At 32.7% G+C, this 24,905-nt stretch overlaps 1 protein-coding gene across 1 annotated transcript; it reads right to left on the reverse strand.

Moving 5' to 3' along the window:
- Nucleotides 1-17,204: 17,204 nt before the first annotated feature.
- Nucleotides 17,205-21,610, reverse strand: LOC105635983 (uncharacterized). Its single transcript, XM_012219140.4, has 7 exons — nucleotides 21,277-21,610; nucleotides 20,909-20,980; nucleotides 20,643-20,810; nucleotides 19,817-19,987; nucleotides 19,344-19,553; nucleotides 18,800-18,888; nucleotides 17,205-18,100 (listed from the first exon to the last, which is right to left on the reverse strand). Exons 1-7 carry the CDS (start codon nucleotides 21,362-21,364, stop codon nucleotides 17,447-17,449), a joined length of 1,452 nt encoding a protein of 483 aa, XP_012074530.1. The 5' UTR covers nucleotides 21,365-21,610; the 3' UTR covers nucleotides 17,205-17,446.
- Between the last annotated feature and the right edge of the window lie 3,295 nt (nucleotides 21,611-24,905).

Raw genomic sequence — 24,905 nt, forward strand, 5'->3', positions numbered from 1 at the left:
CCAAAAGAGCATCAGAACACAATTCGCGAGCGCGCCATGCAAAGTCGCGAGCGCGAGAAGCACACAAGAGGGTCAGAGAGTTTACAGGCCAAATTCGCGAGCGCGCAATGAAATTCGCGAGCGCGAGAAGTGCAAAATGAGAGTCAGAGAGTTCACAGGCCAAATTCGCAAGCTCGACATGAAATTCGCGAGCGCGCGTCGTGTTTTCCAGCCTGCGCAGTCTTTACTATTTTTGTCATATCTCTCAATTTACAACTCCGATTCTGGTGATTCAAAAACCCATGGAAAGCTAACACATAGAGGAACAAATAACTCTTCTATGACACTTCCTCATTCCATCAGTAAATAGGTTCAAAATCAAGGTGAATTTACTGGTTACTTTTCCAGCAAAACCTGTTTCAGCATGAACTCAATAGCTACTTCATTTATTCATTTCATCTCATGCTTTTTCACCATTTTTAGTCATCTTACTCAACATTAAGCAATATATCTTCTCATTATCAACACACCACACAAATTCTCATGCAAGGAAATTAATTAAACTAAAAGAGATAGCACACCGTCACTTAACAAGCTTGGACTTCTTTTTAGCTTCCTTCTACTTTTGGCTCACCTCTCCTATACATAAGAATTCTTATGAATCATCTAAAAATATCACCAAATGATTCAATTAGGAAATTCAAGAAGGTTTGCTTATTTGGATAGAATAGAAGTTGAATTAATGCTTGAATCCCATGAAAATTGATGGAGAAAGGAAGGGAAAGTAAGGTAAAGGAAGTAGATGAAGGAGATGAAGATGATGAAGGAGATGAAGAAGATAAAGATGAAAAATGGGAAAGTGAAATGGAAGTCTCGGGTACATCTCCAAAAATATCATGATTTTGTGTGTAAAATTACCAAATGGTACCTCAAGTGTCAATATGGTACAACTTAATACCTCAACTTTATATTTTAGTGCAAGCAAGTCCTAATCCTTATACTTTCATCTTTTTGTTTCCTTCAAGTAAGTCCACTTCTTTTCCTGATTTCATTACCTCCCATTCTACCCCACTCTGGACTCTGATAGCTCGAACCGGATTTTGGATCAGCCCGACTCGACTCTAAGCAACAACTCGATTCAATAGAAAAATGGGACGTTACACTAGCAGCCACCGCCATCACTAATAATGCCATTACTAAGGATGTCAAAATAGGTATGACTTGAGAATACGATTCGTTTAACACATAAGATCAGCAAGTTAGAGTTGAGGCTAAATAAATTTATATCATAAAACAGATAACCTATATAAGACACGAATTTAAATCGATTGTGCCATGGATTGATTCTCGGAACTCATTTAACTAAGGGTAAAAAGGTAATTTTATGTACATGAGCCCATTTAAGTTCGTTTGCAAGTACATGACGGTTGTGAAAATCGCTAAGTGGCTGCAAGGTTGAGCAGTTTCGTTATATAATTGGAAAGTAGACATCTTGAACTTGGATGAGAATGTCGCTCCTAAGATGTTGCCTGACAAAAGTGAGTTATCCCTAAGTCCATAGTTGTTGGTTTCCCCGATCTCTTGGCATTCCTCGAAAATCTCCTTAACAATATTTTGAAAATTGGTACTGTTCATTACAGGTGGAATGAGGTTTGACTTTTGAATATTTAAGGTGAAAGTGCTTGATGAGCTTTAAACTCGGCTCTCATGGATGTTTCTGATACTTCATCACTTTCACCTTCAGACGTTTCATCTGGGTTGGAGTGCTCGGGCTCGATACGAGTATGACTCTTGTCATTGCAATCAAGGAGTTACTCCTTATTATTTTAAGGAGGGACGGCCATTAGTTGCTCCAGCACATTAGTGAACTACCCATAAGCTTAAGTCAAATCAACAACTACTTGAGGATCAATCTTTCCAAGAGGAGAAATTAAATGTTATTCTCCAACTCTCCCTTGGTTGTCACTTCCATCCTCCACATCAGTAATCTCAAAGAGCCATTTGTCATGGTGGAACATAAGAAAATTATTTCAGAAAAAAAGAATCATTAAGTATGTTTCACGTTCACCGCAAAAAAAATCATGAAGTATGTTTCACGTCCACCGCACCAATTGGTAGTCTCAAGAAGTGAGTTTGTGTTTATAAAGTTTTTTGAGATAATTTTTGTAATCAAAGGAGAGTAGAAAATTAATAGTCTTGTATGCGTAGTGTTTTTTCCCTTTTAGTTTTCATATATATAGAGGATAAATATAATTGCTTAAGATTATATTAGGTGATATAGTGGAAAACATCCACTAATCATATATTGTTTGAATATTCTAGTGTCTTGCTTGAATATTTTGATCCCTTAAATATTTTAGGAATTGAGAGAATTTTTAGAGATTTAAGGTATTTTATTGACTTGAAATATTTTAAAAATACTTGTATTATCACTTCCTATTGCATATTTTTATACGTCTACCTATATTCACAAGGGACTTAAAATGAAAGTTTTCAAAGTTTTAATCTTCGTATCCATCCTTATATGTTTAAAAGTTTATCATCGTTGGGCCTTTACGATAGGTCAAAATTTAACATCAATATTAATTAAATTAAAAGTCTTTAAATTTTATTTTAAAAATTATTAATAAAACAAAAAGCAAATTAATAGTTTCTTTAATCAAATTTCCTTTTTCGTCTTAGTTTCAAGTTGAAATCACCAATTTTAAATTAAAATATTCGATTTTAGTTCAAAATGAGGAATCTAAACTGAATTGCAAATATATGGTTTCAAATGTTGACCACAGTTTAACGTCATTTGTATCGTTTCACTTTCAGTTTGGTTATAATTTGAAGTCAACCATGGTTATACTACCAATTGAGGGTTTGTTCGGTAATATTAGTCATTAGCTGTTCTATTAGCTTAGATGTTTTATTAGCTATTAGCCATTACCTATTAGCTATTAGCCATTACCTATTAGTTTTTAGCTACTAGTTGTTTATATAGCGGTTTAAATTAGAAAATTAGAAATGTTTGGTGAAATTGTTTGTTTAATTAGCTGTTTAACTTAAAATGATAAAAAATGACATTAGTTGAATCAAGAGGAAAAAATAATGGATATGATTGTTAAAAAAATTTAATTAAAAATTAAACATTATTGTGTAACATTTCATAAAAAGCTCATTCAACCTGTAAAAGCTATTATAAAAGTTATGTTTCTAAAAGCTACATTAAGAGTTTTGACTTAATAAGTTATGTTACTAAATGCTACAATTAATAGAACTAGAATTTTGACTCGGTCAAAACGATCAAAACTAGTTAAAAAATTATTGCCCAACAGGTCCGATTATATCCTTCCTTAACCAAGTAAATGTAACTGGCTACAAAATTATAAGTCGCGTCTTCATAATATTTTTAGGTGGACATTGAGAAAATTCACCACTAATATAAAAAAAAAGTCCTTTTATTTTTTATTATAATTACTAGTGTTAAAACCCATGCGAAGCAATATTAAATGATGAAACAATCTTTTATAACATTATTTAAAAATAATAAAATTGTATAATAAAATGATTATGAAATGCATTACAAAATTGTATCTTATTGAAATATGCTGAAAAATTGTAATACTACAATGTGTCTTTTTAAGTATCTTACGAAGCATTTTGCCAATGTATGCAACAGCAAAAACAATGCATGGTATGATCTATATAAAAAATGCACACATATTATTCCTGCAAATCATAGTAAGACTTACAACAATGTCATTTCTTATTCTCATTTTCGTCTCATCTTAATAGACAATTTTCGTAAAAAATTGAGATTAGACTTGTATAGATGGAAAAGTTCGATTATATATATATCTTTATTATACATATGTATATGTATCTGTATATATATTTTTAATATCTATTTTTTAATATCTTGAGGAATGAAAAGACAAATTGATATACACAATTAATAAATTACTTGCATGAAATTTTTTTTTTTTCATTTTCCATTTATTCTTCTAACATTTGTCATCCTATAATCCAAAACAATGCCAAGTGGCAAATTGTACTACTTACACTTACTTCCCTATAAGGTAAAGTACTCTCCTTTTATATTTTACCAGTGTAATCACACCTAACAATTTAGAGAATTTTCGCACTGCATCAATTTTCATGTCAAAGAGTGGGAAAACTTTGGGATTAGAAGAGATAAGAATGAGTGAAAGTGGGAAAACGTGTGGAAGAAGGAAAACACATATATGATCAATTTTAGCCAAAGTGTAACTTTAAACGGGAGGAAGAGTTTATTGGATTAAAAAACTGATGAATCAGGAATAAAAAAAAAGGCATGTATTTTTTGTTGTAATTTTATTTATTTTTTAAAATTTTTATTTTATTTTACCTTTAATTAGACATTTATATAATTTTATTCAAATTCCTACTTTCTTTTTTTTTTAATTTCCAAATAAAATATTAAATTAAAACCTCATAAACAGTGAACAAAAGAAATTAGGCCTGTTAATAGCAATCCCATCCCTTCCTTTCAAAATCACTCTATGTGCCTCCAAATCCAAACCAGCAATCCCCATTGAACAACACAAGTGAACCAATCTCTCGTACGAAAAATTTGACCCCAGAACAACCTCTCTGACTACTGGTATCTTCAAAACCCATAGAGGCAAGGTTGGCCTTGACCCAATATCTATAAGGGTCACACTTCTAACCAACTCTGAATTCTCCATGATCCAATTTGCCACCATTCCTAAACTTGAATCATGCAAAACCAAATGCACAAGGGCTAACCCCATTGTTTCAATTAATTGCTCCAAAATTTTGGCCATCTCTTCACTAAGCCAATGCAATAGACTTGACAACACTCTTCAAGTTACTATAATGGGACAAAATTTCTTAATAAGGAATCTCATTTGTTTCAACTATGTTATCAAAAAGCGCATAACATAATAGCCAAGCCCAAGCTCATCTGTATACTCTATTAGCAGATAAACTCTGTTAGGAAAGAATATCTGTAAAATATTATTGTATCCCTATTATAGTGGGATTTGATTTTCAAATTAGGCTTAGCAATCTATTACAATCTGTATAAATACATACAGTTTACATCAATAAGTATCATCTTTTGCAGTAACATTCTTTAGTCTTTTATGGTATCAGAGCTTCAAAACAAACATCTCTTGATCCTTTTTTTTCTTCCTTCTTTTTCTTCTCTTTCACAATGAGTGATACATTTCTTCTTCCTGCTTCTAACTCCAAACAATTAGTAACATTTACTATAGCTGCACAAGCTCCTCTAAAGCTCACAGGATCAAATTACCTTGCTTGGAAACTTCAGTTTCAAAGCTTGTTAATAGGTTATGATCTTCTTGGCCATATAGATGGCTCTTGTCCTTGTCCATCTCCCACTATTTTTGAAACTTCCACTCCCAATTAGACATGGCCATATTACGATTCCCAGAATCGGAATTGGTCCGAACTGGAACTGAAACCGGAGGCCTATGGTTTGGTTCTGGTTCCAACAGTTTTGGAACCGCAAACCGACGGTTCCAAGAATCGATCGTAACTGGATGGAACTGCCGGTTTTTCGATTGGTTAGAACCACCGGTTCAAACTAATATTTGAATTATTTTTAGATTGGCTCGAACCGGCGGTTCCAGCAGGCAGCAGCTTTTTTATTTTTTTTTAAATTTTTTTGTGAAATCCCCAAATTACCCTTCCTAATAGCTATAAACGGCTAGTTTCAAGGGTATTTGTGGAAAAAATGATTTTTTGGATTTATTATAAATACCACATTCCATTTACAATTTCCTCACACAAAATTATCTCTACTCTTTTTACTCTATATTATTTTTCACTACTCTACAATCTCTCTAATTTTCATTCACGATATATCATCTAATATATTGCAAGATAATTTCTTCAAAGTCAAATCTCCAATTATTTTTCCAAATTATTGTGAATTAATTTCTTCAAATTTCAATCTCTAATTATTCTCTCTAATTTTTTTTATTCAATTTTCCGAATTACATATTATTTTCATATAATGGCAAGTGGAGGAAACTCAAGATCCACTAAGGGCAAGGGAAAGATTGGAGAAACACAATATTCATCTATCCCTATAAATGACATTTTCGATTTCACTCCCGACCAATATAATCTTGAGGGATATCCAAATGAAAATTTGGAAATTTCAGCTCAAGAATCTGAATTTAATGATGAGCAATTACAACAAGAGGAAGAGGAAGAGCAAGAGCAAGGTACACAACTTCTTCGAAGAGCAAGACAAAGTTCCGACATATTTGCCATTCATTTCACGAAGAAATTCAAAGGTGACAAAATGTTCAATGTAATTTGCAATTATTGTGGAAATTCTTATAAATTCAAACAATCGGGCGGTTATGGATCATTGTGAAAGCATTTGGAGATAAAAAATCCAACAAAAATAGGAGTTGATCGGTCTCAAACACAAATTTCCGGGTAAGCATATTCTAACATTTCTTTATTTAAATATTCTGAAAAACAACAAAAAGAAGAATTAGCAAAATTGATTTTTATGGAACATTTATCTTTTAGTTTTGGTGAAAATGTAGGTTTTAATCAATATTATCAAAAATTTTTAAATCTTTCTGTTAAAAGAGTGCCAAGAAATACTGTAAAACGAACTATTATTTCTTTATATAAAAAAAGGAAAAAAAGAGTTAGAGCTTTTATTTTCTAAAATAAAAATTCGTGTTTCAATTTGTTATGATATTTGGAGTGATCATTGGCAAATACATTCTTATATGGACATTACATGTCATTGGATTGATGATGATTGGAAAATTCAAAAAAGAATTATTGCATTTTGATGATAAACATACTACAAATAATATTTATAGAATAATTGTTTCAATTTTAGATGAATATAAGTTGACAAAAAAAAAATTTTTCAATTTCATTTGATAATGCTTCTACTAACACTAAATCAATCATTGAACTTAAAAATATTTGTGAACCAAATATTGGTGGAAAATTTTTTCATATAAGATGTGCTTGCCATGTTTTAAATTTGTGCGTACAAGATGGTTTAAAAGTTCTAGAATCTTATATTTCTCCAATTAAAAAAGCTATTTCATATTTATGAGAACATCCCCAAGTGATGAAAAATTCGGCTAAATTTTGTAAGGAAAATAATAAAAACCAAAATCTTTTCCAAGGGATATCTCAACTCGTTGGAATTCAACATATGAATTATTAAACGAGTCTTTTTCGTATAAAGAATTATTGTGCATTTTTGTTACTAATAATATTGAAGAAAGTAATTTATATCCACAAAATTGGGATATTTGTGCAAAAAGTTTAGATATTTTAAAAATTTTTAATGATGCTACCTATAAATTTAGTGCAGTTTATTATCTCACATCTCATTTATTTGTGCCCATATACATTAATATTTATTTGTGCCCATATACATTAATATTGTTAGTACACTCCAAGAATTTGAAACTGATTTTATATTAAAAGATTGTGCTTTTTCAATGAAAAAAAATGATTATCTTATTTTAAAAATATACTACCCCTTTATCTTGTTGCTTGTGTATTTGATCCTATATGTAAAATTGAAGTTTTATCTGAATATTTGACTATTTATTATGAATTATTAAATTTTGATAGAGAATATATTGTTAATATAAATGTAGTATTGCATGAAGTTAGACAAAATATTGTAGAATTATTTAGTGAATTTGTTCAATTTTCTAGTTCATCTACTTCTAATTCTTCTCAATTCAATAATCAACAATTTTCAACTCAAAAGGTGAGTGTTGGTGTTGCTGAACGCATTTTACTACAAAGACAAAAAAGACCAAGGGAATCCAGTTCTATTTCTGAATTTGATAATTATCTAACCACTTTTTTCGAGTTTGCTGATGATTATGTAGATAATAATTTTTTAGTTTTAGATTGGTGGAGTCGTCACGCCAATATATTTCCAATACTTTCTTTAATGGCAAAACAAGTTTAGCAGCTTCGGTCTCCACTGTTGCAGTTGAACAAGCATTTAGTCAACGAGGAAACATACTTGATGAAACACAATCTCGTATGACACCCGATTCACTAGAAGCACAATCATGCGTGGATGATTGGAGCAAGGCCGAAATAAGAGCACAAGAAAATCTCAAAGAAAATGAAGATTTATATGATCTTTACGATGGGTCCTCAATGGGAACATCAACCGATGGTGAAAATAGCGAATAACGTAAAAGGGGAGAAATTGGTACAAGGTAAGTAAGAACTATGTGAGCTTTGATTCCTCTAAACCCCAAGAGGATACGTAGGCAAGCCCTTTTTTTAAAAAAAAAAAAAAAATTAAGTTCCAACTTTTTTAAACAAAAAATAAATTTAGATGAAGACTTTTTTTTTTAAAAAAAAAATTAAGTTCAAGTCTTTTTTAAAAAAAAAAAATTTAATTCAAGCATTTTTTAATTTTTTAAGTGTAATTTTTTTTTTAGAAATTATTTCACAAATTTTTAAATTTTAAATTTTGAAAATCGGTCTTCAAAATTTAAAATTTAAAATTATGTGATTTGCTAGAAAATCGAATGAGAACTGGCCGGAACCGTCAGTTTTGGAATCGTTAAGGAACCGGAACCGGAACTGAAAATTTTCAGTTTGGTTCCGATTCTAAATTTTTTGGAACTGGAACCGGCGATTCCGGAACCGTGGCCATATCTACTCCCAATCCAGAATATAGTCATTGGAATAGGCAAGATCATCTTCTCATCAATGCTTTCATTGGTGCTCTCTCACCTTCTCTTATTCCTTTCATTGCAAAAGCCAAAACATCCAAACAAACATGAGATATTCTTCAGACTACCTATGCCAAACCTTCTAGAGGCAGAATCAAACAAATCAAAGCTCAACTTAAAAGCATCACAAAAGGAAATTAAATAGTTACAGAATACATGCAGGCAATTTGGATGACAACCGATGAATTAGCAATGTTAGACTCACCTATGTCTGAGGAAGACATCACTGATCGTATTTTAGAAGGTTTAGAAGATGCTTACAAAGAGATCATATAGGTAATCAATGCTCGTGATTCTGCCATAACCTTTGATGAGTTACATGAAAAACTCATAACTTTTGAGGCAGCTCGTCCTCCTGCTACCCCAATATATTTTCCAGCCACTGCAAATTATTTAGAGAGAACTCACAATAAGAGTAGTAACAATCACCAAAATCAGAATTTCAATCACCAAGCCAATCAACAAAGCAGCCAGCTATATAATCAAGGAAATCAGAAAACCAGAGGGTCTCAGTACCACATCAATCATAATCTCCATGGATAGAATAAACAACAATCTAGTCGTAAACCTTACTTTGGTCGTTGTCAAATATATGGTAGTCAAGGTCATTCAGCCAAACGGTGTCCTTCCTTTCTAGTTGTTCCAGTTGCAAGTAATCCACAAGCCAATTTTTATGCAGTTTCTTCATCCTCATCCACTCCATGGTTGCTGGATTCTGGTGCTAATCAACATATTACTGCTGATCTAACTAATCTGTCTTTACACAGCCCGTACACGGGAATGGAGGATGTGATGATTGGAGATGGTTCAGGTTTGAGTATCAGTCACACTGGTAGAGCTGCTCTACACACAGCAATTAAAGAACTTTCTTTAGAAAATGTTCTTTGTGTTCCGCAAATGAAAATGAATCTAATTTCTATTTATCAATTCTATGTGAGTAATAATGTTTCAGTGGAATTCTCACCTTATTTCTTTCTTGTGAAGGAACTCTTGATGGGGAACCTACTTCTCAAGGGCACGCCTAAGGATGGAGTTTATGAGTGGCCAACATCAACTCCTTTACTGGCTTTTTCATCCAACGTTGCTTCTGCCATTGATTGGCATTCTCGTCTAAGTCATCTTGCATTATTGACATTCAAAAATATTATTTCTAGTAATTCTATTCCATTACATTCCAATTCAGTCCAGTCTATTTCTCAATGTAATTCCTGTTTGGTTAATAAAAGTCATAAACTGCCTTTCTCTGTTTCTACACTTTAGTCTACTCAACCATTAGAAATTATTTTCTCTGATGTGTGGACGTCTCCTGTAATTTCTACTGCTTCTTTCAAATACTATGTCATTTTTGTTGATCATTACACTCGTTCTACGTGGCTTTATCACTTAACACAGAAATCTGAACTGCAATCAATTTTCATTCGGTTTAAAGCTCTTGTAGAAAAATTCTTTGATAAACAAATAAAGACTTTATATTCTAATAATGGTGGTGAGTACATTGCCTTATCCTCCTTTTTATCTACAAATGGTATTTCTTTTAAAAGTACTCTGTTGCATACACCCGAGCATAATGGCATTTCTGGAAGAAAACACCGTCGTATTGTTGAAACAGGTTTAACTTTATTATCTCATGGTTCCATGCCTATTTCTTATTGGCCATATGCTTTTTCTACAGCAGTTTATCTTATTAATAGAATGCTTTCTAAAGTTTTGAACATGTCAAGTCCATATTTCTGTATTTTTGGTTCTACTCCAAATTATATGAAACTAAGGATCTATGGTTGTTTGTGTTATCCTTGGCTCAAACCATATCCACAAAATAAATTAGAACCTAAGTCTAAGTCTTGTGTCTTTGTTGGTTATTCATCTTCTCAGAGTGCCTATCAGTGTTTAGATATCAAAAGTTCAAAAATTTATACCTCTCTTCATGTTCGGTTTGTTGAAACTATTTTCCTACTTGCTACTTCCTTCAAGTCAGTATCTTCGTCATCGCCTCCAATTTCAGCATGGATAAATTCATCAAATGCTGCTGCTTTTACAGAAATTCCCGTGCCACTCATGACTACGCCTATGGTACCAGGTGCACCTAGACAAGAGGGTTCCACTACTCAGAGAACTCTTGACAGAACAGACGTATCAGTTGCTATTTGTGCTGAGGTTCCAGCTTATGTGCCTAATATTGATGTTACAGCTGGTGTTGCAGCTCATATGCCTAATAATGATGTCCCAACTCCTGTGTCTCAAAATCAAGAGCAAAATTCTGATGTTCGTATTAGTCAACCAGCAGTAATAAATAGTCATCATATGGTCACATGAAGCAAAAATAATATTTATAAACCAATACAAAAGCTCAGTCTTTCTTGTGAATTAACATCAAGTACTGACACTGAACCTCAAACAGTTTCACAAGCATTGAAAGATCCTAAGTGGGGGGAAAGCTTGTTTTGAAGAATTTGATGCTTTGGTTCGTAATGGGACTTGGAAATTGGTTCCTCCTACCGATTTCCAGAATCTGATTAGCTACAAGTGGATGTTTCGGATCAAGCATAACTTAGATGGTACGGTTGAACGGTACAAAGCTTGGTTAGTGGCAAAAGGCTTTCATCAGTGTCCCGGTGTGGACTTTCATGAAACATTTAGTCCGGTTGTTAAACCAATCACTATACGCCTAGTTCTTAGTATAGTCGTTACTAATGGTTGGGATCTACGTCAACTCGATGTTAACAACGCTTTTTTACAAGGGCCATTGATAGAAGATGTATTCATGGCCCAGCCACAAGGGTTTCAAGATAAGGATAAACCCAATTATGTTTGTCATTTACAGAAAGCAATCTATGGGTTAAAACAGGCGCCTAGGGCCTGGTATCAAGCTCTACGACAACATCTATTGGATACAAGTTTTGTCAATTCCTTATCAGATGCTTCTTTGTTTATAAATCAGTCATGTAAAGGTACTTTGCTACTTATTGTGTATGTTGATGATATCATAGTAACAGGTAATTGTACAAGGCTTATTCAAGATTATATCACTATTTTGGCAACGAGGTTTTCTTTAAAAGATTTGGGCTCACTACACTACTTTTTGGGTATTGAAGTTATACCAAATAAGCAGGGGCTACTGTTGTCACAACGCAAATACATTTTAGAACTTTTTGAGCAGACACATATGAGCAATGCAAAATCAGTATCAACACCAATGGCAAGCAATTCCATATTGACGCTTACAACAGATATTAAATTGTATGACCTAGCAGAATATAGAAGAGTTCTAGGAAGCTTACAGTATTTGTCTCTAACTCGTCCAGACATTGCCTTCTCTGTAAATAAACTTTCTCAGTTTAATCATCAACCCACAACAAAACATTGGGCAGCAGCAAAGAGACTTCTTTGATATTTGATTGGCACTTTGAATGATGGACTTCAGTTGTTTAAAGATTCTCCATCTGTCTTGCATGCTTTCTCTGATGCAGATTGGGGAGGAGATCGTGATGGGTACCATTCGACTGGAGCATTTGTTTTGTATTTTGGTCGCAACTTAATTTCGTGGAGCTCTAAGAAACAGAGATCGGTTGCGCGTTCTTCGACGGAAGTTGAATATAAATCAATGGTGAATACAGCGGCTGAACTAAACTGGGTATTGCATCTTCTCTCTGAGTTGAAGGTTCCATTAGAGAATCACCCTGTGATTTATTGCGACAATGTTGGTGTGACACAACTGAGCTCTAATCCGGTGTTTCACTCTCGTATAAAGCATGTAGCGATTGCCTTTCACTTTATTCGAGAGCAAGTTCAATCAAGGGTTTTGCGTGTCTCTCATGTGGCTGCCGCTGATCAGACAGCCGATATGCTCACTAAGCCCCTATCTTGCCTGCTGTTTCTGAGGAATAAGACCAAGCTAGGGCTTCATCCGTGCCCTTAAGCTTGAGGGTGGTTAATAGCCAAGCCCAAGCACATCTGTATACTCTATTAGCAATAAACTTTGTTAGGAAAAAATATCTGTAAATATTATTATATCCCTATTATAGTGGGATTTGATTTTCAAATTAGGTTTAGCAATCTGTATAAATTCATACAGTTTACATCAATAAGTATCATCTTTTGCAGTAATATTCTTTAATATTTTATAACAGACCCTTCTCTTTAATCAAACTATAAGTGTTTGATAGCCACATCCGTTGTTGTTTAATCCATTTTCTAGCACACGACGCAGTGAACTTAATTCCTCTCAAACAGACCTTATCCTCTCTTTCTTATTTCTCTATGCATTTTACAATTATGCACTCACTTGCATCGCCTATTATGCAGCCTCTCGCCTTGCCGGCGTCTCTTACTCAATCTTCTCGCTCTTTTTTAGTTTGTAATTTTGCATTTACACGAGGCTTAAAATATAAAAAAATCCTGACTTACGCGAATTATTGCAAAATCACTTTAACTTGATATTCATCCATGTCACTCCAAATTGAAAATTTTATATTATTATCGCCCTAAATTCAAATTTTGCTAAGATTTTAAATAAAAAATATTAAAGTGGATCCCACAGCACCCCTTTGGGGTTAACTTAACCAAGGTGTCAAAAGGCGTCGTTTTTGACACCATACTCACCATTTTCAACAATCTCATCTTCAATCACTGTCTTCTTGAATGCCAAAGAACCCCTACGCAACCTCAAATCGTCGATCTCACTGCTCCAAGATCTTGTGATTCGTCAACCAGTTTTGAATTTGATGCAAAACCTCAACTAATCTCTCAATCAAGTAACGAAATCTTCGAATTCGAATCAAAACCTCAAATACAACACATTCAGAATTTCCGATTTGAATCAAAAACCTCAAAGTATTTCTCAATCAAATAACGTTTTCAATGATTTTGAATCAAAACCTCAAATATCACCGGTTGGTTCAACTTCTACGACGAATTAAAAGTCGTACTTCAAGATACTCATCCAATTTGCTGAACTGAACCAGCAACCGGTCCAAGCTGACTCGGGTGCTTTTGCTGTAGAAAAGAAAAGGCATTACGGAGGAGTCCGACAGAGACCGTGGAGCAAATACGCAGCGGAGATCCGAGACCCGAATCGGAAAGGCCGTCGATTGTGGCTCGGCACATTCGACGAAGCCGCCAAAGCCTACGATCAAGCAGCGTTCAAGTTTTGCGGCTCAAAAGCCATTCTGAACTTCACTCTAAAAGCTAGGAAATGGAACACACGTTCCAGTGAAGCAAGCGAACAGAAAGGAACAGGAGAAAGTGAGATTGTAGAAGAGGAAGCGAAGAAGGCGGTGAGAGAGAGGAGCCTACGAGAGATGTGGCGTTGTCGCCGTCGAGCTGGACGGCTATCATGGACGGGGAGAGTTGCTTTAGGATTAGGGATTTTGGGGGAAAAAAAATTGGGGGCGCAAAACGGTGAGTATGGTCGTTTTGACACCTTGGGCTTGGGTTAAGCTGATCCAACAGTGGTGCTATGGGATCCACTTTAATATTTTTTTATTTAAAATTCTAGCAAAATTTGAATTTCAGGTAATAATAATACAAATTTTTCAATTTGAAGTGCCAGGCGACGAACGTCAGTTTAGAGTGATTCTATGATGCAAAGTCTGGGTTTTTTTGTAGGTTAAGCCCATTTATACGATAAATACATTATTTGAAATTATTTGAAAATATAAAATGATTGATTTTCTTATAATTATGTTAAATAAATACGCTTCTTATATTTAGTAATTTGAGAAATTTACATTTGACTATTATTTAAGTTAGACCACTCTATTTTTATATATTACTTGCATTTTTTTATGATGTGCGTTGCAGGTTAATTATGTTTGTTATATGCTCACTTTTTATACTTGTTTAATTTTTTATTTATATAATATTAAAGTATAAATTTTTATTTAGATTAAGTGATTAAAATATATTACACTTTATAGATACAATAAATATTTTTTTTAGTTATATGTCATCGTTCTGATTTATACAGTTTTTATTATACGTGAGTTGCTTTCATTTTCTTTTTTAATGAAAAACCAAATTGATTTATAAAAATAATCATATAGCTTATATTATGAGTTTTACAATTGATTTACATATTGTGTTAATAACTTTCACTACATGTTGTGTTAATAACTTTCACTATAATCTCATGTAGTAAATAAATATTACCTTAATAATAGAATAAGAAACTGATCAAATAACTCAAATTAAATATTTATAAATAATAAATTATTATTATTATTATTATTATTTTAGCGAATTAAAATCATGAAAGCATTTAAAAATTATTAATAAAATTATATTATTTAATAGAAATAGAATAGAATTATATAATATCAATATAATTAATCAAATTTGAGATGTTTCAAAATAATAATTTTTATCTTATTTTTTTGCCAATCAAATTAGACTGTAATTTGTAAATAAAGAAATTTAACCATATCTTTTTTAAATTAAAAGTTGAATCATCTAGATAAATTTATTTAAAATAAATTCAAAAAAAAAATGTAAAAGTTTTCAAATGCCTCATAGTTACATATATTATTTAAAATAATAATATTGAAGCTAAATTATAATTATAATAATAAATCATTAAAAATTATTAAAGTATTATTTATGATTTACATAATAATATAATGAAATAAAATATAATTAGACATAATAAGATAATAATAGTAAAAATTTAAAATTTTGAAATGCTTAATTATTTATATATATCTATCTATTAAAAAAAAGTCAAAAAAACAACCAGTCAAATTATAGAAATATTATTTCTACTTTTAAGTTAAATCTTTTTAATTGGTTAAAACTAAAGTTATGTTTGGATATTTTAAATTTCACAAGAAAAATATCGACAATCACATTATTTTCCCTCATTCCCACTTTTATATATGGTATAAATATAAATGTTAATTTTTATATCGTACTTTTTTTATTTCAATAATTTATTTCTTTATTTCTCTTTCTCCTTTCTCCTAAAATTTCACAAAATCAAGAATAAAATAATTCAGCAAAAAAGTTTAAACAATAACAACATGAATCAATTCTAAAAAGAAAATAATAAACATGAATTAAAAATAAATTTTTAAGAAATTGAAAAAGAAAAACTTGACATGGAACATGAAAAATAAAAAAAAAAATCAAATAAACAAGGGATATGGATACTTTTGGTGTTTGAAGCTTAGTTCTTCTCTATTTTGTGTCTGAACCGAAATAGTGAGATTTGAGTGTTTGAATTTGTACCTTTTTTTTTCAATTTAGTATTTTCTGATAAAGTGTAACGTCGGAATAAATAATAGGATAAAATGGGATCCACTTTTGCCACATGTCCGCTTACATGCCATGATTAATACAAGTAATCAGTCCAACGTGACAATTCTCTTCAAACATTTTGTCTGCACAATTTGCTCTTCAATGGTAAAACCTACTGCCTTTGTTTGGTTACTGAGAAAACACCACACCAACTTGTTCTTCAATGGTAAAACCTACTGCCTTCGTTTGGTTACCGAGAAAACACCACAGTAAAAATTCTATAGTTTTAGAACTTCATGAACCTTCCATTTTCTTATTCTCTAATTTATTTTAATTTCCCTGTTTTATTTTCATTAATTAGGCTTCTGCTGTTTTGGGGCTTAAACAATGGTGGATGAGAATACAATAGCTAACGGCATCGCATCGGAGAACCATGAACAGACTGTAGAGAGCTTCTACGATGTTGATGAACGCGAAAACAGAATCAAGATGAATGAAAAGATCAAAGTCTTAGAGGAGTCCATGGCCAACGAGAATGAAAAGCTCAGAGATCTGATTCTGCAACCGAGGAGTCACAGTTGAAGTTGAGCTTCGGAGTGATGGAGGGAGAGATAGAACAATCGAAGGAAAATAAGAAAGCATTGGAATCCATTGCTTACAGAGCTACACAGCTCTCGAGAGAGGTCTCTAGTCTCCAACACGACTTGATTTCAGCAATGAGTAAAGGCGACGAAGTGAATTCTGAGATTTTTGAACAAAAGATGATTTTGATGGAAAATGATGTAAAGATTGAGGAGCTAAAATAAAGAGAAATTGGAGACTAGCAGGAAGTAACGGAGAAAAAGGCTGGAGTTTTAGAAGTCAGAGAAGTTGAAGAAAGAGTAAGAGAATGAGGAAGTGCGGACACGTGGGCAAAAGTAGGCCCCACTTTGTCCTAATATATATTCCCGCTGTTCACTTAAATTATAAGCAGGAAGTGCAGGATACACCAAATTAAAAATAATTATAAGTACAGAAATAATTATACACTCAATTATCAAAATAAATAAAGAAAAAAACGTAAATTCAGACATCAAAAATAACATTATCCCAATAAACAAAAATCTAATAACCGTAAGTAAATTGTGAAAAAAGGAAATTTGCCTTCTGTTTTTACTGAGTATTTAGACGAAGAATTCAAAAACATTATCATCAACCGTTTGGAAACCATTTTAGTGTTAGACCTTTCTTAGACATTAACATGAAAATTTTTCATTTGTGCCAAACATAAATTTCAAATGAATTACACAAAATTCTATGGAATTCATCCATACCAAACAAGGCCTAGAAATGTTGTCCTAAGCTACCATTTTTCCTATATATCCAACAGATAAATCACGTTTAAGTTCATTAACTGAATAAGAAACACAATGATACAAAAATAAAAGGAAAATAGACATGGGTCAACAGCTAAGAGTAGCAACAGATCAAAATTGGTATGAATTTTCAGATTCATACTTGCTTCTCATGTTGTAATGGTCAAATTTTGGATTATCATAATCCATAGGCTTCATTTCAACAGGTTTTGGCTCTGTCCCAACAGCACCAAAAACTCTCTCTCGACTCTTATCTCGTTGCCGATGCCTTGATTTCTCTTTGTGGCTCTTAGACCTACCAGAAGAAGGCACCGCCTCACCTGACCCATAGAATTCTGCATATTCTTGTTGTTTTGAGGATCGGCGTTTGCTTGATAAAGAAGGATCCTTAAAACTGGATGACTTTATCTTTGGTGGCTTCATTTCTGCATACTTTTCACTAGTGATGGGAGTATGGATCTGCCGTGTTTCAGATAAAGGAACAGGCACACTCTGCCTCTGGACTGTTGGGTGCTCAACTTCATCTTCCGGCATCTTTAGGGAATCTTTTAATGGTGTGAGGCCCTTCTTGGGTCCGCTTGATCTGAACCATGAAGGGATGAAGTAGAGGAGAACACCACCCAATGCCTCAAGTGCAAGCTTAGACAAATCAATCATGAGCTGTCCAAAAGATGGCCACTTGGGTTCCTCTTTCATGCTTTCTGCAGTATGAGTTGATTTCTCCATACTTTGGTGCTCTTTGAATTCACTCTCCGAATATTCTTGCTGCATTTATATAGGCAGCATCATTAAGCAAAATGCATGAGGAAAAATCCATTAATCAACCAAAAAAGCATCAGATCAACCTAAAATTAATAAAAGTGAGAAACAAGCAATGATGCGCTGTTGAAGACCAATCTTATTGTAAGAAAAAAAAAATCAGAGTCACTGCCAAAAAAAAAAAAAAAAGAAAAGAAAAATAGCTCATCTATGAAACTGCCAAATTGGAGTCAATTTGGATATTTCAAAAGCAACTTTTACCTGAAAATGCTGCCTGTTTGGAGGGTGGTGTTAATTACATGTTTTGCCAAAAGGGATTGACTTGCCTAGATCGGGTCTATGGGTAAGCGGTTAGCCCACTTATGGAACAAACCAAAAAATGAGTAAGCGGTTAGCCCACTTATGGAACAAACCAAAAAATGAGTTTTTGAGGGAACAAAGGTATTTCTGACTATTTAAAAAAAAGGATAAAATGAGAACAATATTTAAAAAAAAAACATTTATTTTCATTGGTTTGGTCCATGGGTAAGCGGTTAGCCTATAGACCAAATCCAGACAAATCTAATCCTCGCCAAAATTTGGCCATTGAAAAAAAGAGAAAAGCGTGTTATACGTTGATAAGGCACTTGGCATAGTGGTAAGCAGTTATATTTCCAGTTTCTATATAATAAAATCATAAATAAAATTAGAAAGTTAGAATTGTACTGTTCTTGAGAAGTATGAAGGCCCAAATCCTTGCTGAAGGATGCACGCAACATATCCAGCCACGGCAGCACCAACAACCAGAAGGAGATCTGCCAAGAGACTCAGTGATGATAGTGTTTTTTCATTTCTTTGATGTCAGAGCAACATAACTATGACAAGAATAAAAAAACCACTTTTTCTTTTCTGTTTTTCCTTTTAAGAGAAAGTACACTCAGGATATGCATCTCAACCACACCAAAAAACCAAATGTTGGATAAGGTCACATTCAGCTGGAATGAAATTTGCTTCCAGATTTAGTTTCTTAAGGAATACAATAATGTGGAAACAATAAGTTAGGAACATAATTTCTGGAACATCTCACCTACAGTGATGTCCTTCATAATGCAGCACATATGATGTGGAATCACATAGGAATGAAAATTGTATGAAAATAAAGGATGCACCATGTTCAATAGAGCATTAAAATATGAGTAAGGCTCAGTTCTAAATACAGTACAAGTACTTTGTTCCAAAATCACACTAGTCAAATGAAATGTGACCAAACCTGTGAAAGTAATCGAGCTGGACTCATAATCACAATCTTCTTGGTTGAGAGAGATTTGTCGAAGAGCAGCATTTCCTCTATCAACAACTAACAGGGAGCATGTGGAATGAACATATACCACATCAAAATCGGATGAGAACTTTGCATCCTCACTGGGTCCATCCCTGTAGCCTGCAACGTTTGATTTTCCACCAGCAATGGTTGTGACTCCTGCAAACAATTTCACACTCAATGTCTTTGTATTGTTTAAATAGTCAAGATTTTTAACTTCAAAGATGTTCCATCATCTATATATAAATAACTAGATTCTAAATTCTCAAAATTGTTTAGACGTCTACATGGAAGTACATGTTCAAAATGCAGTTCAACTGCATTATCCTTTCTGGGGAAAACGGGATTGATCAGCAAAACAAACATTGAACAAAATGGAATTCACAGCCGAGGGTCTGAAAAAAAAAAAAAACTGCACTGACCAGCATCTCCAATCTTTCTGATAGCAAGATTCAAGGTATCAGCAACATAAACATTCCCTTTATCATCCATGGTTACACCTCTGGGATGATTAAAACGAGCTTCATTTGACTTTCCATCCACATGCCCTGTATAACCTTGAAATGAGCCAGCTACCAATCTTGCCCTACTGTCTGCATAAATAATAAAGAAATCATATGAATGATCCCCAAAAAGAAAACCATTAACTTCAAAAATTATATCCAATGTAATTCATTCACAAATTTGACAATTCCCCTTTTCTCATCAAGTCAACAAAGGCCAACATACATGTGCATTTCCCCACTTTGGAGCTATGGAGAATAGGTATCAGTAGTTCTAGAAGCAAACTTCATGTTGATATTTTGAATCTAGAGTATCAGTTATTTTAGTTGCAGTATAGGGCTTTTTATTAATAAAATTTCCTGTATTTTCAATTCGTAAGGAAAATGGGCTAATACCTGGCTACTAGTTCTAAACTGGATTGACCATGAAGCGTACAATACGGACAAAAAATATTGTATCTAGAAACAGGAGCACAAATTGACCCAGAAAATGTTCTGCTCACACCAAGAGCTGAATTATACTTATATCAACTAGGTGTTACATTCTGAGAAAACAATTTAGTTGAATAAACTAAATACTGCATTGTGGCACCAGAAGCTAACAAATTAACGAACTATGATAACAGATATTAACCATTTTCTAACCATTCAAACATGCCTAAAATCATAAAAATAAAAAAAATAAAAAAAAATAAAAAACAATAAAAAAAAAAAAAAAGAAAGGAAGGGGAAGGAGAAAACGCACATTGGGACAAGGGTGGAGTAATTTTAACAATGTTGCTATTAACTTCATCAACAGCATATAGTTCACCATCCTCAGAAACACGAATTTTATAAGGAACAACTCCAATATCATTTCCTTCCACCACAGTCTCAACTAAGTATCCATCTTCAAATTGAAGAACATTCCCATCTGCTTTTAGAACAATAAACCAGATGATAAATTATTAGCACCTTCATCATTAACTAGCAAAACATAATTTCCTTTTTTCTAAAGAAACAAAAAATTACCTGATTGGGGTGTTTTGGAGGATGATCTTGCAGTCCATTTGAGAAGAGAAGATAAGTGTTTAATTAATGGCCCTGAGTACCAAAAATTTAAAAAAAAAAAAAAAAAAAAAAAAATTAACTATAGAACAGATAAAGAGAGAGGAAAATATACCCATTAAGCAACTATATCATATAAAAAATTTGAACACAATTTCATAAGTAATCAAGAGGGAAAAAAAAGGGTTATTCTGGAATTGGGAATTCAGCTAAAAGTAAGTGGCAACGCAGAAAAACACAAAGGGAAAAGATTAGCAAATGTGAGTAAAAATAAAGCATACCATTAACTAAACAGATCAAAAGAATCAATAGAGAGAAAAAGAGAGAAGGACCTGCAGGGGAAGCATGAGCTTGAAATTGACAAGAACAAGCAACAAAAAGTGTTAGCACAGAAACAAAATAGAGATGAGATCTTCTCATCTCTCCCAAAACAAGCTAAACTGAGAGAGAACAGTTGATAGTTGATAATGGGTTAGATTCTCAAGAGAGCAGACACTGGTTTCGGTCCCAGCCGTGCAGTGCTCGTTGCTAGTACAGCACTTGGTGATGGTCTGGAAGCAGTAAAGGGAAGTGGCAAAGGCAGCTTTCTCTCTCTCTCTCTCTCTCTCTCTCTCTCTCTCTCTATTTACATTACAGGTACCTTTTTCCGTTTTCTTTTTTTTTTTTTCTCTAAAAAAAAAAATTCCTTATATTTAAGCCCTTTTTTTTCAGATACTTAAAATAAAGGTTTGATCTATTTTTAGTTTTTCGATAAGGGTCAAAAAAAAAAAAAAAAAAACAAAAATATTGTTTTTAATCTATATAAGATAATCTAGAAATTCTCTAATGTTTATTTTCTATTCTAATCCACTCCTCCGCCTTTCGAGGCCGTTCACCTTTTTGAAAAATTCATCGTCATGCTGTAGCTGTACAATGGTAGATAGGCGCATTTCACAAATTTACCCATCTATTTCGTGTAAAAACCTTATAATACTTTATTTTTATTTTTACCGGTTAAACATTTCAATTTATCACATTATACTTATTAAATATTTTAATTTATACAAAAAATATTCTATTGAATGCTAAAATTTATAAAAATAAATTAATTAAATATTTACTGAATAGCTGAAAAATATAAATATTATTATTTCAAAAATTATACTAACTAAATATCAAGTGAATATTTTACATATAACTGCTAAATATATAAAAAAAATTATTGCTAGTATGAAGAGAGGTACTATGTTATCAAATTCGCAACTTTACGAGTATAATAGGTCCTTTGTAAAATTTGAGTTGGAGTAAATTTATGAATTTCCACAGTAGATATGGAGTCGAGCATATTAGTGAGTATATGAAGTCTTATTAAGGAATATATAAAGTACATTGAAATTAGAGAAAATTATATTTTCAGTATTTTATCAAAAGTAATTACTTTATCTCTGCTTTTTGATTACATCATTTACATTGGTCCTTTCATTAATATTATTCACTTTTAACGTTAGATTTGAATAAAAAACTAAAGTACTTGCCTTCTATACATGTTTCGTTCAAGGATACTATTAGTTTGTTCTTTCATCCTCGCGTGGCGTTTTCTCTCTCTTCTCACCTCTTTTAGTATTTTTTTCAATCAGAACTCCTTATTAAACTAAACTCTCATCCAATCTCCTCTCCTTCATATATAATCCAAGAGTTGCAGTAATTAATACATAGCCTTTTGATTTCTTACTAAATGAAATCTGATAGCGACCACATCTAATTTGTTATCCATAAAGCATGATCTACCGTTGGCATATATATATAGTCTTTCATTTCTCATCAAAGCTTATAAACTCCTTCAATCATATATTACAATATAAAGAAAACGCGAAATAGCGAGTAAAATCTATGACCGACTCTAGTTGGTAAATCTACGACCAATCTATTACTATCAGTCATCTTTTTCTATAATAAATAAAAATTTAGTGACCGAGCGGCAACCATTTTGCGATAAAATTCCATAATAGTGATTGCTATCGAACTTGTCGGTCGCTAATCTGTAGATGACGAAATGACATTGCTCCTTTTTATTTTGATAAACCATGTGGTTTTATAAATTCATCTCTTAAACACAAAAGTTAAAGTCTGAATGAGCAAAAAAAATTTACAAATCTAAATCACAAAGAACAAGACGAATAAAGAAGAAGAAAAAGCCAAGAGCAAGGAAAGGTAGATGAGAACATATCGTAGCATCTCTTAACAATATACAAATCCTATTATCTTTTTTACAAATGAGAACATATCGAACCCCATTAATCTACAAAGGCAAGCCATTGAATGTGTAGAAGACAGAGAAAAGAATTATTTTTATTGACCTTTTTTTTTGTTGGAAGAAAAAAAAAAGTTTTTTTATCTAAAAAATTCAGGAGCGGCTAGAGTTTTGCTTTTTAAAGAGAAGAGCAATTATGAAGATTTTAATATTAAGAGACTTTATAGGTTGTACTCACCACGTGTTAATGGGCTTTAGAACTTCAATATCGAGCTTCTGTGTTTGAAACATTATAACTTTCTTTCTTCTCTTTTTTATTTTTGATGTAAATAAAATTAAATAAACTAACATGGTAATAAGATAAGTAAATAAAAATTGAATAAATCATTAAATGAAAATTAATTACAGTTGAAATTACACCTTTTTTAACACACATGCACTCAATGTTAGAAATGTAACAACTGCCAGAGTCATTTGAACATATAAATGGCATGTTTAGTAAAATATTCACATGAGTGGAAGAATTAGAGGAGCAAATAAAGATTCTATCCAAACGACAACGCTTAACCTGAAATTTTTTTTTTTTTTGCCCATTTATCTTCCCTTGGTTTTAGATAAAGGGGTTGATGAAAAGGAAATAGTAACCCCCAAACCCATCCCCTCGTACATCCACGCCTTCTGCTCCCTTCTACAATCATCAAATCATTTTCCTTTATTGATGCCGGTCTATAAACATAAATGAGCCTTAGAACGAAGAATCCAGCCAATCATGCTACCAAAAGAAAAACGACGAAAGAGAAAGATGCATCATCCTCCAAATCGATTTCTAGCAAGAACAGAGTACGGAATACATAATCAATAAAAAAAAAAACCCCAAATCAAAGAAGCGGCATTCACAAGTCCTTCATTCCCCCACAGAGAACTTCACAAATCTTTGTTGAAAAGAAATCATTCCCCAAACAGAAATCAGTGTCAGTTTTCAAAAATCCCCCACATAATAAGCACAAAAAAATTAAAGAAGAGTCTGAAACATCAGAAAAAGTAGAAGAAGAGCAATCAGAAGAAGAAGAAGAAGAGCACTTAGAATCTCAACCAGGAAGCAAAGGAAAGTTATTGGTGAATTTATTAACAGGTATGAGTTCATAAGCCTTAGGATGAAGAACCCAGCCATTCATCCAACCAAAAAAAAAATGGCAAAAGAGAAACATGTCTCATCCTCCAAATTCATTTTTGGCAAGAAAAGAGTAGAGGAACACATTACCAAAATGAAATCCATAAAGAAAATCCTATATCGAAGAAGCAGCCCTCATAATTCCTTCATTCCCCATAAAGAAGTACAGAAACCCTTACTAAAAAGAAATCAGTCCCTAAATGAAAATTAGTGCCACTTTCCAAAAATCTCCTACATAAGAAGCGCAAACAAATTAAAGAAGAATTCAAAACATCAAAAGAATAAGAAGAAGAGCAATTAGAATCTAAACCTTGAAGCAAAGAAAGTAGTGGTGAATTTATTAACAAGTATGAGTTCATGGACCCTTCTAATAAAGATTGTTACAACCAAGTAGTGATGCATGAAAAATTGTTGATTGAGAAAAAAGTTGAGTTTGATGAACTTAAGAATGTGGGCTTAGACTTAGAAAAATATTTTGACCGTAAGATGAAGTACTAGCAATGGAATATGATATTTGCCCTATACTGATTAAGCCTTTTTTATGTAAATATGTATGGAAA

This window comes from Jatropha curcas, chromosome 7 (genome assembly GCF_041381405.1).
Source record: "Jatropha curcas cultivar XTBG-Jc1 chromosome 7, XTBG_Jcur_1.0, whole genome shotgun sequence".
NCBI lineage: Eukaryota > Viridiplantae > Streptophyta > Magnoliopsida > Malpighiales > Euphorbiaceae > Jatropha > Jatropha curcas.